Raw genomic sequence first — 14,844 nt, 5'->3', positions numbered from 1 at the left:
GGCAATCATTACTTTCCATTTTCGAAACGTGGGGAAGTGTATAAGCCGTCAAATTGTTTCTTTTTAGACTAAAAAGGCTTGATTAGACATAATTATGTCACGACTTTCAAAAACGCATGGGGATCCTGACAGATTTCGTGGGGCATATGAACGGTTGTTTCCCTAAAGTTTCTTTATTGCTGGTCGCACTAAACAAACTTGGGGGGCAAATGTTATCCAAAAAACAGGCAGGGATGACATGGCAGACATTTAATACACGTGGCTGACATCTAGCAGGATTCTTGCTCGACTATCGACCAGGAAGATATCTATGGCGCAATGCTCAATGTCTATATACGACCAGCCTGGTCGTATACACGCTATATACGGAGAAAATCTTATGCAGTTATGATCGTATCTGAAATTATCTCCCATGATTTCCTGAGTATCTGATTATTTAGGAAAGAATATCTGTAACAAATTAATGTAGCCTTCCTTGATCCTATAAATAGAGAAAGGTAGCTCAAGGAAGGGGACTTTTGGCTTTCTAATTATCTGAGATTAGAGTTATCATATTTGATACATTGTTTTGTTCTTCAGAGGTTGGTGAAACTCATTGAACCCTAGTTCTTTGATCACTCCTGTGAATCCTATATCAATAACAGCTCAAGTGGACGTTGGCTATTACCAAACTTTGGGGCCGAACCACTATAAATTCCTATGTGTATTATTGTTTTTGTCATCACATTCATTTCAACGTATTTGTCCACATCAAGCATATTTGACTCCGTGTCAGTTGGCCAAAATCAGGGTCAACAGAGTTCAATGTATGTCGCACATTGTACAATAGCGGATATTCCATTTGTGATTGGTAAACTAAGTAGATTTACTATAAATCCATGTATTAAACATTTGAATGTCGTAAAAAGAGTTTTTGGATACCTCAAAAAGACCAAAGAACTATACCTCCAATATTCGAAGTTTCCAATAATACTTGAAGGGTATTCCTACGCTAGTTGGATATGTAGTTTAGGAGATTATCTCTCTAGAACTAGTTGGGTGATCACCCTTGGTGTGGGTGCAATTTTTTGGAGATCTAAGAAAAAAATATGTGTATGTCACTCAACCATGGAGTGTGAGTTTGTAACTCTCGTGGCCAACGGGAAAGAGGTCAAGTGGCTTAGAGATCTCATGATAAAGATTTCTTTAGCAGTGGCTGATATATCGACAATGTCAATACATTTTGATAATCAAGCCACATGGATTAGAGCCTATATTAAAATATACAATGGAAGTCTAAGACATGACTACATGAGAGAATTTATTAATAAATGAGTCATATCAATTTTGTATGTCATATCATGTGAGAACTTAGCAGATCCATTTACCAAACTTCTAGGGAGAGATTTGGTTTGTTCTACAAATAGAGGGATGGGACTAAAACTCCTTGACAAATAGATTCCCTATGGAAACCCAACTCAAAACTTGTATACATCAAGTGTAGAGTTCAAAGGGTAAGAACAAGTTGTTGATAAGGGAATAGTTGACAAAATTAACAAATTAGAATCCCGTCTAGAAGAGGTTCATTTCGATTGCTACCAGAGATGAAGGCTAATCCATAGGCTTTTAATGAAATTCAGTTGAAGAGCAACAAGCATCTCTAAAGGTAGCAAAAATGTTGTAAGAATTTCACCTATATTAACTAATAGGTGGAGCCGCCTCTCAAGAAAGTAGGAATTTTCTCTTTAGATGGTTCATGAATAGTGATGAGTGCGCAAAGTGGGAAATACATTAGTAATCAGTTAGAGGTGTATGAGATACTACAAATTTTATCACTAGGAATGCGCAGTTCAATCTTTTAATAATACTTAGCATTTTGATAAAGCTTCACTAAGATAAAGTTCAAACCAAAAAACACTTTATTTTATGCAATGTTATCAATTGGGTCAAAGGTGGAGGATGTATTTAACCAAGTTAGGGATTGTTAGGATTGGATAAATACATAGTGAATTAAGTTATTCCCAAAGATGTGAAAAATAATAAACTATTTCACTAAAGTCAACATGAGCGGGTTGAATTTTGTTGTAGGCATTTTAAAATTATCTTATTGGCTGTAAATTGTTTATTTTGACTATATAAGACTACCCAAAATGTTTTGTTGTATTTGGAGGTGTTTTGGGCCAATGTATGGGGCTGAAAGTCAGTGTAACAAGTGTTGGATTGCTTACCTTACAACTCTCCAGACAGGCGGCGCATAGCCTATATGAGGGTGATGCATCACATGGGCCTTCCGTACGAACCCGTACAATTAAGTGTTTTAATTCCAAAACTTAGTTTAAAATGCTATAATCTCATTTGTTATTACCGATGATGGCTCCTACACTATTTAAGGGGTTCATTTGAGATTTTGGTGAACTGATCACACTCATCTCTCTCTCTCTCTCTCTATCTCTCTCTCTCTCTCTCTCTAAAACCCTCCTCTCTCTATCTTAGAAAGATTACTAGTTTTCTCCAAGATCTTCATCAAGAAAGCTTGACTTGTTTGAAGACCAAGGCTTATTAATCCCAAGATTCATTCCACCATTATAGTAGCTTCATGCAATCTTTTATTGGAGACTAGGAATAGAGTTTTCTAGACAACAATTCTATTGTGTCAACCCTTCATGTTCATTTCCATATATTTATTATATTAAATCATAACTTTATGATTTAATGTAACTATGTTATCCTCTTTTTCCATTATCTCAAGTTGTGTTATTTTTCCATTATTTATGAGATTATCTAGAGTTTAATTCTTTTGAATTATCACATTAACTTTGTGATAATAAGTTATACTCCCAACAGTTAGTGATTTTTGGAGTGTGCTGGTCAACTCTGGCCCATGTACGGAGCGTGGGTGTAGTATCAACAATAGGCCTGACCTTGTACTACCACTACTTGCAAGGTGCAGGTGTCCGACCCGTACTTTGACAAGTTTCAGATGTGTACATGCTTAACCCAAAGTACCTCATACCTCGACTTACTCTTTTGTTTTCCTTAAGCATGCTTGGTTATGGATACATGTATGTGATGGGGTCACAAAGTTTTTTTCTCCTCTAGAGTTAGTCATTTTTATGAGCGACAGTCCTTGTGTCTAAATCTGGTTGTCTGAATGTGGGGGAAGGCCTTGTCATGGGAGGACACTAGTTACTAGTGAGTAAGGAATTGCTCTGATACATAGCCCTTGTGTGACGAGGTCGTGTTGGGCCAGGAGGGTCATAAGATGAGGGCCTCAGAACCAGGCACTAAGCTAGCGAGAAGAGGCCTTGCAGCCCGACACCAGGCATGCGAAAATGGGCATTGGGGCCATGCATCAATAACGTAAGACAGTGGTCTCAGGGCTAGATACTAGGTGTGTGAGATAGGGCCTCGGAGCTAGGCACCAAGCACGCAAAATGGTGGTCTCAGGAGTCGGTATGCAAAACAACGAGGCTCAGAGCCAAGACACGGGAGACAATGGGTCTCAATGCCATGTCTTAGTGTGGAGCTTTGATCTTTTAACGATGTTAGATTTTTGGCATCCACACTTGCCCCCAGTCTATAACGAGGGTTTTAGGCATTCTTGTAGACTCTTGCGATGACGTCTTTAGGATATATATAGTACAAATGTGTTTATTTGTTTTGGAGGTGTAAATAAACATAGTTCATAGGTGGCGGTCCTCATGTTTCTTTTGAGGTTAAATGAGAGTCATCAATTTTTGTTACAAATCCCTGGCTCCAAAAGTGAGTCCATGCTTCAATTTCTAGCAATTGATTGAATACTTAATCCAAGGGCTAGGATAAGTTTGACTCCCTTATAAATACCTCATGTATTGGAATGTCTCATTCACATTAACTCTCTCCTTGGGTGAGTGGAGGCTTGCTCTTACAATTCTAAGAGGTAAAGAGTTCTCTCTCTCCTAGAGTCACTTTCCTCTCTCTTTTTTTTTTTTTATTTCTTTTATATGTGTCTCTTTGTTTGGAGAAATAACACATAGGACTGTAAATTTAAAAAAATAAATTGAAAAATACGGAATTTTACAAAAATTATAAAAATATGGATAACATTTTGTTACAGTTTTGTAATCGCTTGTTACAATTTTCTATTTAGTTTGTAAATGTTATTTCCAAAATTCTAACGTATGGTTAAAAAGTTGTAAACTTTAGTTATAAATTTGTAAACTTTGGTTACAAAAAAACTGTATTGATACAAATTTGTAAACTTTGTTTAAAAAAAAAAAGCTCTTTATTGACGATTATGCCCCTCCGTATTTTTGTAACTTTTCAAGATTTTGTATTTCTAGTATTTTTTTTTAAATCTTAGCAATTTTTTGTCAATTTCCCTCTTTTAGTTTTCTTACTTTGTCGTGGCCCATATTCTTAAAAAGGCTGATTTTTTTTTTTTTGTGTGTGAGCATAGGCATGTAGCGCGAATTATTTAGGTTGATTTAGGTGCCAATAGTGACCACACATCTCATTATTTCGATCCTCGCTAATTGAGGTAAGCGTTCACCCTCCTCTTCTATATGCCATGCAAGGTGAACTCAAAGTATTGTTATAGGGTAGAGCCTATAGGCTTTGTATAAAATTGTTTCCTACATGATTTTTCCCTAAGCACCCTACATGCAATTATGTAATATGGGTCTAAACATGTTCCTTTCCATCTTGTAGCATATTGCATCTCTTACACACTTCTGCACCTTTGCTTGTCGTGACCCAGCACATGGCCTTCAACGGGTCGTCTAGGATACCCCTAGGTGTTGATAATGTAGAGTTGTGTTCTTCTTATTTAGAAACCATCTTAGACGATGTCTACCATAAGTATGAGGCTTTAAAAAGGGCTCGTATGTGTCATTTATTGCGGTTGGCTGATCTTAGGTAGAATGTCTAGGTTCTCGAGAGCAAGACAAACTCCATATTACCGGGTAAGGGAGAGGCTTTGTCCCTTGGTTTTGAAGCTTATGTGGCTTGGCTTAGGGTAATCCTTCTTAACATAGAAATGGAACTCGCCTACATGGAGGAGAACCTTCCTCCTAAGCCCTTGTCTCTGTGCCATGACCATGGCGGGGAGACCCCTTTTCCATACTAACAATCATGCGGGGCTTCTTTTTTTGCAACAATTTTCCATAGTGCATCAATGCATGTTACCTCCGCTTCGTTAGCTAGGTGGAAGACACTTACATGAGGATAGAGATAATGAGGGAGAGGGAAGGTAAAGTGTCATGTATTAATATCTCATTTTTCTTTTGATGTCGCAGATATGGAAAAGAGACATCGAAGGGTCCTGACGCTTGACAAGCAGAATAATGGTCCTTTGCTCGCCACTTCAATTACATCTTATATGATAGATAAAAAATTGATAGAAATTATGGACAATTAGCACATTAATGACTGGTTCTAGTGTTTTGTGCCAACGAGTAGATGTCATTCCCATGAATCACCTCCAAAAGCAACAATATTTAGTGAGCATATTATGAAGGCAGGGGGGGGGGGGGAGGGGGGGACTCTTCCCCTTAATCAAATTTTCATTGTAGTGCTTAAGTATTGCTGCATTGCCCCACTTCAACTAGCTCCAATAACTAGTTGACTCTTAATTGCCTAAACATCGCGTTCATGAAGCGCATGAAGCAACCTCTTTTATTTCTTACAAAAGGCTAGTTCCAAGCTTCCTCTAGTTGACAGCTCGGTCTCCATCCTCGGGTCATTGAAACAAGATTTCTTTTTCGTTGAAGATGTTTCCTTTGTTTTCCAAATCTTCCACTTAGTGCGTATGTATTTTTTGCACACCTTTCTCTGTATTTCTCTTTTCTTTATTTATATATAATTTTGTAAACGGTTTAGCTTTTGTGGCAAAGACCCCTAATGTTCCCAACATGGATGGCTGGGAACATGATGCTATTCACGTGATCATTGACATGGTGGTGGCAAAGAAATTAGCCTATCACTTGTTTACTCCGAGAAACATTCTCAAATATGTTATCTCCCATGTTTCTAACGCTACTCTTTTATTTCAAATTACAGATTAGAAAAAGAAGGCTTCTGAGGTGGATCTAGATGCCTCTGATGAGGACAGTGAAGGGCCTTAGGAGGAGGTCCCTTTATGCTCTTCCCTGATTAAGGTCCCAATGGTGAAACACCCTTCTTGAGCGTTTTCTATTGCCAAGAGACCTATTCCATTTGCTACCAAGGACCCATGGGTTATTCATCCATCTCCAACCCCATCTTTCTCTTAGGGTCGCTTTTTTCTGCCTGCATTTGAGGATTTTGATGTCGTTATGGGCGCTTCACCACATCTTGGTACTTTTGGGACTTTTACTCCTTGTTCATCGAGTCCCCAGCCTTTGCTCCAGCTATTTTTCCATTCATGTTCTTCTGAGAATTGAGGGGGTCAATTAGGTGTATTGGGCATATTCTTTGGTGGCTACTTATGTGGAGGGGTTTTTTCCTTTCTACTGGAAGATTCTCTGAGGTCGAATGGAAGGCCCTTAAGGATTCCAATATTATGGGTCTCCATTGGGTACTTTTAACTTGGCTACCTGGGTAAGTGTTGTGTGCTTCATGTTGTTTTTATAAGGGGTGTCTTTGTACTTACATTTTATCACATTATAATCTTTTATAGTTTTCTCCTTCTTCTTACCATTTTGTTTTTTGCAGACTTCTATTGTGGCACAATGCTTGGTTGCCTCTAGCCCCAGTGTAACGACCCAAATTTCCTAATAAGTTTTGGGACCTTGATTAGGAGGTCGGGAGGGCCATAATTGATTTATTGTGCCATTATATGATTATATGCATGATTATGTGGATCACATTATTATATGATGATAAATGCATGCATAGGGGTATATATTTTGTTATGAGGTCATTCTGGTAATTTGGCCCGTTGAAGGTGTAATTGTATACTTGTATGCATATTGGTAAACTATTGTTGAGGCCACATTATAATGTGGATTTGTTCGAGTTGTTCGGCATGAGACGATCTTTGAGTATAAGTTAGCGGTTTGGTCATAACGGGATTAAGTGCGGGGCTCGGGGTAATTTGGTAATTAGATCATTGCTGGGAGTTAAGGGGTAACGGGATATGAATTATTAGTATTCGATAATTTTGAGAATAACGGGAATTGGAGGGTGTTAATTATGGTTAAAGGGATAGGTGCGAAAGGACGATTTTGCCTTTGGTGGCTATTAAGGATTTTAATTATACTTGAGGGAATTTAGTCCTTTTTACCTTAAGGATGTATATGAATCAAGGAAGGCTGTAGAAAATAGGAAGCAAAACAGAGCACTTCACCTCTTCTCCCGTACATCATCTCCTCTCCATTTTTTCTTCGGATTTTGAAGCTTCGTTTGAGGAACCAAGCTAGGGAATCATGTTTTGAGAATCTAGGTTATTGCTCCATCATTGAAGATGAGTTCATACTGAGCTTGAGGTAAGATTCTAACCATTAGAACTCTGGTTTTCTACTCTGTTTTCTTATTATGTTCAGTTGAGATTTTGGGTTTGAAAGTTGAGAATTCAATGGGTTTTTGGCAAAGCTTAATTAGGTTATGATGCCTAGGACTAGTATATATGGTTTTTGGGTTCAATTGGGGGTTTAAATGGTTTTTGGAAGCTTTTGAATCAGGTTGGAAATGGAGGAGTCGAACGGGGGAAATTTCTGGGCAAAACTGGCTATGTGTAGCTCTGTAGCGCCCACAGGTGGGCGCTACAGCGCTACTCAGGGGTGGATTCTGCTGACTTGAGCTCTGGGCCTCTAGGAGGGTAGCGCTACAGCACTACCCTGCTCCTTCAGATTTTTGTTTTGGGCATTTTTAAGGGTTTTTGGCTCGGGGTTTCAATTCCTAAGGCTCGGGATCGAATCTACTCATCGTATGGGTACAATTCGGGGTCCCGAGAGTGAGGTTTAGGTTAAGACCCTTTAATTATTATTTCAGTAATTGGATTCCATATTTCGTTATGACTAGGTGACCGCTAAGGGATCAAAGGATCGATCGTTCTCAATGGTTGTTCGTAAAGTATTTCTTGCTCGAACAAGAGGTAAGAAAACTGCACCCGGTTATGTGGTTAGCACTACAACAATTTTGCTTATATATTACGTTAAAATATTACATATATTTAGAAGTGTTATAAATATATACTAATAAAAACAAACAAGCTGAAATTTTACCCAAAGAGGCGGCAAGTGAAAATACTTACCGCCAAATGAAAATGAAAAATATCATTTGGGGGTTTCCTCTCTCTCTCGCCTTCATTTTATCAGTTCCCTCTCCATTCTCCATCGCGCTCTCTTTCACCGATTCTATCGACTCTCTCCATCATGCCATGACCACGCCTAGCTAAAGCTCTCTCTCTAACAGAGTCTATCGACTCTCTCTTCCTCAAGCCTCGATACTCTAAAGTTCGACTGAACAACACCATGTTTAGTCTCTCTTCACTCTTTCCCGTTGAGCTGTTGGAGCACACACGAGCACGGAGCAGCTAAACCAAGACCCAGGTAACCCAATATAATATGTATTGATCCCATATATTTAATTGAGAACTTTTCCTTTCATGTTGATTGAAAAAAAAATTGACATTAGCTTCAGATATATGAAAATTTGACTTAAGAATTCATTAGTAGATTGAACCAATTTCAAGGATGCTGCTGCTTCTAGAACTCGAACCAATTTCAAGGAAAGCTTGTTGTGGCAGGCTCATAGAGGCCTCGTTCTCTCTCTCGTTATCACAGCATATGGTACCTCAACTGAATCCGCAGAGTTATGATTTAACTTTATCATTTACATTTTTTATTGCCCAAATTTTATTTCTTTGGCTTAAAGAAATTTTTTTCTTGACTTTTGCTGTTCCAGGAGATCTGTGGTCGGGTTTAGAGGCTGGTCTTATTAAGATATGGCCTTGGGAAGCTATTGAAAGATCTTTGTTTTTAAATGTTGAAGAAAGGCCCATGGCTGCACTACTTGTAGAGAGGTCCTTCTTTGACCCAAGGGGTCAACTCGCTGCAAATGGTTTCGTCAATGTCTTTAATTCCGATGTCAAATACCTCTTATCTGATGATTCCAGAGCCAAAGTGTGGACTACTGGTTATTTATCCTTTGCATTATGGTACGCCTACATTCCCGCTTCCCATTATTTGCTCTCTACACGTCTAAAAATAGTTTTGGTGGAAATTTTTTTTTTTTAACTCTTACAATATGAATATAAGATGACATTTTCAAATAATTGTTTGTGAAGTTCTTGACCAATCATAACTTATATTATGGGCACAATATGTTCCTGATGATTTTTGAATGAACATGATTGAAGCCAATATCTTAGACACTGAATTTAATCATAAGTTGTACTTTTATATATATGGGTATGTAAAATTGTAAATGTTATTTGTTTATCTGCTAACTTTGATACTTTAATGCTTCCATTAAGCGCTCTTGCCCATGCAATATAATATGTAAATCTAAGAATAATTTGATTGTTGAATGCTGGGAAAAGAATAAAATTTAATTATGCAATGAAAATGAGAGGTGAATGTTCAACTAATCACGAGCCTTTTTTCTTAGAATTAATTAAAGGAATTAATACATGGAATTATAACATGATTTATGATTATTTATTTCTTTTGTTTTTTTAGTGCATAAAATATATGTTTCTCTTTATAATGACTTTTCTTGTTTCCTGCCTGTAGGTAGGTCTTGAGGGGAGTTCTTTTGGGCAGTGGTGGCTGGATATGATTAACAAAACATTGGATGAAGGATCAACATTTGAACGAGTTGGTTCTAGGCAGTTAGCAGGCTTTCTTATTGCTGCATGGTTGGTATTTTCCATCAAAAAGTCCTTTGTGAATTGTTATTGTTATTATTTTTTCAATGTCTCAGATGTAGAGACTTAATTTTGTGTCACCATTTTTTAAGTGCCGTGTCTGATTAACTCCTTAATAACTTCAAGTATTTAACCTATTACTAACTGTATCTCAAGTGAACTCAGTTGTTTCTTACTTTCTTAAAATCAAGTGGGTAATTTTTAGTTTGTTTGTCTTGAACTAGATTTTCTCAGGAATAAGGATAGAAACCTTATATTTAAGATTTTTTTGTTCTTCTCTTCCATGCTTTTGCATTCGGCCTACTTAATCTTTTTATGGTCTCTTTGTCAGTTAAGATTTTTCATTAATGATTGTTGAATGTCATCCTTTAGGGTGAGAACTGATATTAGAGCTTATGTTGGAGATGTTGATGCAGCAGTAGTTCTGTGTGGCTTTGGGCGTGCCATTGGTAATAAGGTAGGCTCTTTATGTTAATTTGAATGACATGATTGTGATGCATACATTGTTGTTACTTTTATTCATTCAAAGACTTGATGGTTTCCAAAAGGTTTCTTTATGGTTTCTGTTTGGCTTATAGATCTATATATGTTCATGTCTGCTGATGCATATACTCAACATAAGTAAATATGTGAACTGCCTTTTGTCTAAATAGAAATTGATCACTTTTTTTTAGGGAGCTGTTGGTTTGAGGATGAGAGTGTATGATCGAATAATGTGCTTTGTTAACTCTCACTTCGTTGCACATCTAGAAGCGGTTAATCGTCGCAATGCAGACTTTGATCATGTATACTGGACAATGTCCTTCAGTCGACCAACTAATCTCTTCAATGCCGCTTCCGATACAATACTGTACCTATTCTTGTTTAGTTCGCTTGTCTTCTCAATGTATTTATTTTGGCTTGTTTATAGATTTGGATTGCCATTGGTCCTTTCTATTGCAGCTAGTGCTTCATGTGCTGCTCAGGTGCTTCGAAATACAACTGTATGTACATGTCATCACTGTAGCATGCTAAATTGGTCTGATTTATTTTTCTTTTCAAAGTTAAATAGTTTCAGTTCATTTTTTGAAGCATTGTTGTCTTCACAGACTGGTGTTGCCTACTCTGCTGAAGGGATGCCTGAATTATCTGAGGCAGACATGGTCATATTTCTTGGTGATCTTAAGTATCGATTAGATGGTATATCTTATGATGAAGCTAGAGATTTTGTGTCACAAAGATGTTTCGATTGGCTTAGAGAAAGGGATTAACTTAGAGCATAAATGGAAACTGGAAATGTCTTTCAAGGAATGCGTGAGGCAGATATTAGGTTTCTTCCCACATACAAGTTTGAAAGACACCAAGTTGGTTTAGCAGGTAACTGTTTCTGTGCAACTACAATTGTTCAGTTTATGCCAATTGAACTATTTGAGAGAGGGGTGGTTGGGGTAGTTTGTATCTCTTCTAATCAGGTGTTTACCAGGTAAAAAAATCTTGTAGGTGGGCTCTCGTTCCTGCTATAGAGCTTTTCACTGAGGCTGATAAAAAGCTTCCGGAAATAATTGACTTGTTTGTAAATTATCTTTTTGTAGGGTATGATTCGGGTGAAATATTTTGTGTTCTTGGATCCAAATTTGCTTGAACATTCAAATTTCTGATCATTATGTTAATTTATTGCTTCAGGGAAAACAAGAATCTCACAGGAACAACTTGTTATGCAAGTGTTAACACTCACCTCGGAGTTGGTGAGCCATTTATAATTCCTAATTAGAGAATATGTTATTTGTTTCTCCCTGTAATGCTTGAGACTTTTGGGCTTTATCTAATTGTGAATGTAATCTTTATGCAGAGCAAAGCAGAAGAGATGATTTGGAGTCTCTTGGTTATGTGCTTATGTATTTTTTGAGGGGTAGGTTGGATACTTATGTGATATGCTGAAATCCATTTTCCTTTGTTTCATTGCTCTGTTTCACCATATTATTTACTTATTTTCTTTACTAGTCTTCCTTGGCAGGGATTAAAAGCAGGTACAAAAAAACAGAAATACGACAAGAACAGTGAAAAGAAGATGCTTACTCCCATAGAGGTATGATCTTAAGCTCTTGCAAGTAGTGTAGGGTGAAGTTAGCATTTATAACTCTCATATGAGTATGGTATTATTAGCTCATTACAGATGGTTGGTGGTGAATTTTTCAGCTCACTTCCATTGATACCATGTACTGTTATTTTTTAAAGTATAGGCATGGGAGATACTGATATGCCTACTACTTTGACAGGTTCTTTGTTTATTCTGTATACTCTCTCTTATTCATGTTTATTCTGCTTTTCCCCCTTTTGTTGCAACCAAGTGGGAAACTGGTTCTAAATCCTGGGCCATCTGCAGAGAGAATAGAGAGACCTTCAGGTTTGTTCTTTTTTTTCTTGGAAACATCCACCCTCGCTGCCCTAGTGGACATTGTTTGCACATGTTTAGAAACTGTATTATGTGGTCAGGGAATTTTTGAGCCTTTTTCTCCTTATTTAATGTTGAAGTTAAACTAATTGCTCATTGTTTTATGTTGGAAGTTAAACTATGCTGAGCCTTTTACATATTTTATTTATGCATATTCTATAATATGATTTTATCAGGCTTTTATTCATGTGAAAATATATAATATTGATTGTATGGATTTTGATCATAAATAATGAGATTGTTGTTTGGTGCTGTCATATTGCAATCACATGATACAATTGCAATTAGATGTGTTAGGCATGTCCCATATCTACAGATCTGTTTGTTCAAATAGATTTGAATGATTAATCTTAAAGAAATTTTATTTGCTTAATTTGTTGACCACTAGACTTGTTCAACACAGCTGTAGGCCATCTTTTTCATGATTTTTGTTGAAGTATCTAATTTGCTATATGGTTTGAGAAATTCTTATAAAAATAAGCATAAACATATCTGGAGACAAATCGAACATTACAAGAAGCACAACATCAGTATTTTTAGGTCATGTTTGGAATGTGAAATTGGATTGGATTAAAAAATATAAGGTAAAAAACATTACTGACTAGTTCATAAGAGAATTTGGGTTTAGTTTTACACTAATGAACATGACTATTTCATATATGTTTCATATCTTGCAAAGCTGCTCTGTTATGGTTTATACTGTACATATTTTTGTTTAATCTAACATTACTTACTTAAAAAGTGTTGGGTTTCATTGCTTTTTGCTTTTCATATATGTTTCATTGCAGAGTTAAATTGTTTGACAATAAGAAGAGATTAACAGTTGTAGGCTTTAAAAAATTTCAGAGCAACATCATGAGGTGGTTTGCCTTGGAAACCTGAGGAGATTTCAATTTAGATAGCTTTAGATGGCAACAAACAACTTCAGCAGCAAGTACTTGGTTGGATGATGAATTGAAGGATGGAGCAAGTTTCATGCATGATTTACTTTTGTGTATCTTGTAATGTTTCTGTTTTTCATTTTTAAAGTAAAAAATGTTCAAGATTATAAAACTTTATTATGTTATGCTTTCAAATTTAAGTTAGAACTAAGATCTCATGAAGTAGACATATTCATGGTTTGAGTTAGTTATTGTTTAATGTAATACTTGTGGGTTATCAATCTACTGAGAATTACATTTTATGAATAATTTTAATTTTTTTTTATCAAAATACAATAATGAAAATCTTTTAATTAGAAAAAAACCTTATAAGTATACTTATCAAAATAAAATTTAAAATATATTACCCACACTAAAGTAACAAAATTTTATTACTAGACTTTTAATATGTTATGATTTAGAAATATATTATAAGCATAACAAATCGTTATGATTTATATAATATAACAAACTAAAAATGCTATCAAAATAATCAAATGTAACAGTGGAAAAGTGTTATGCATAAAGTATAAGATTAAACTCCAAGTTTATAATCAAATACTCTAACTAAATGTTATTATTTGAATACTATAGCAACTAAAAATGTGTTATTTAATAGTTTAAGATAACATCGAACATAACATTCGAATACTGTTATAGAAAAGACAGGACTTTTAATAACAGGGGCTATGTTAGCATGTTCAGAAGCGTTATCAATACTCCCGGTTAGCAGTTTTTAAGTGTTATGAATACTGTTTTTTCTTGTAGTGTAGGTTGGGACTAAGTGTTCCCTATATTTGTATACATTGTTAGGTGATTGTGATGAACCATGTGAATATGATGGGACTAAGAGCTCCCTATATTTGTTTATGATGTCATGAGATGGTATTATACCTTGGGGACATATGATAAACGGCCTAAGAGTGCCGGTATCAATATTTGCGCACAGGGCGCGGCTCTGCCACTGGTAGCTGAGGACAGCTTATTAATCACTGAGCTCAGTTAAGCTGGCCGGAGTCAATGGGTATAACACTGGGGGCGGCCTAAGTGAGTCGAATATAGTGGGTTAAACAGAGTCTACGGCCTAAGGGCACCGACCCTGAATATTGTGTAATGAATGTGATTATTGTTGTTAATTTGGTAAATATGAAATGATAATTATTTGGATGAAAAATTGTTAATTTTTCGATTGTTATCACTCAATAAGAGAATGTTATGAATTGTTGAATATTTGGTTATTGATGTTGATCATGCTATGTTATTATGTTTTCTTGCTGGGCCTCGGCTCATGGGTGCTATGTGGTGCAGGTAAAGGCAAGGGTATGTAGATTCAACCATGAGTTGGAGAGCTCTGGGGGTGAGTTGTACATATTCAGCTGCTCGGCCGCCACGGTCAAGGGTTTGTATAGGGACGGAAACCTAAAATGTGTATTTTGCCATTAGAGTGGCCTGAGTTGTTTATAACTTCTGGATTTTTTGTAAATATGTCATCTAAACCCTGTTTTGAGATTCCATGTACTAAATTGTCATTTTTATTAAAATAACCTGTTTATGACCAAAATCTTTTATTTCTAATCCGTTGATGACGTTAGGTTCACATTTTGTTTAAATGACTTGATTAGCAAGTCTTGCACTATTTTAAACACACAGTGCAACGGTCTTGGTTACCCAAGGCGTTACACCCA

General features: G+C 36.4%; 1 protein-coding gene across 1 annotated transcript; it reads left to right on the top strand.

Annotated features, from left to right (window-relative positions):
* The first annotated feature begins 7,995 nt into the window (after window positions 1–7,995).
* LOC133825413 (type II inositol polyphosphate 5-phosphatase 15-like) lies at window positions 7,996–11,961 on the top strand. Its single transcript, XM_062258361.1, has 7 exons — window positions 7,996–8,032; window positions 8,845–9,062; window positions 9,675–9,799; window positions 10,181–10,265; window positions 10,483–10,791; window positions 10,897–11,164; window positions 11,380–11,961. The coding sequence occupies exons 1-6, from the start codon at window positions 7,996–7,998 to the stop codon at window positions 11,056–11,058; spliced, it is 936 nt and encodes a 311-aa protein (XP_062114345.1). The 3' UTR covers window positions 11,059–11,164; window positions 11,380–11,961.
* Window positions 11,962–14,844: the final 2,883 nt, after the last annotated feature.

Source organism: Humulus lupulus, chromosome 3 (assembly GCF_963169125.1).
Source record: "Humulus lupulus chromosome 3, drHumLupu1.1, whole genome shotgun sequence".
NCBI classification, from domain to species: Eukaryota; Viridiplantae; Streptophyta; class Magnoliopsida; order Rosales; family Cannabaceae; genus Humulus; species Humulus lupulus.
Note: the sequence above shows the minus strand (reverse complement) of the source record. Positions and strands in the feature narration are given on the sequence as shown.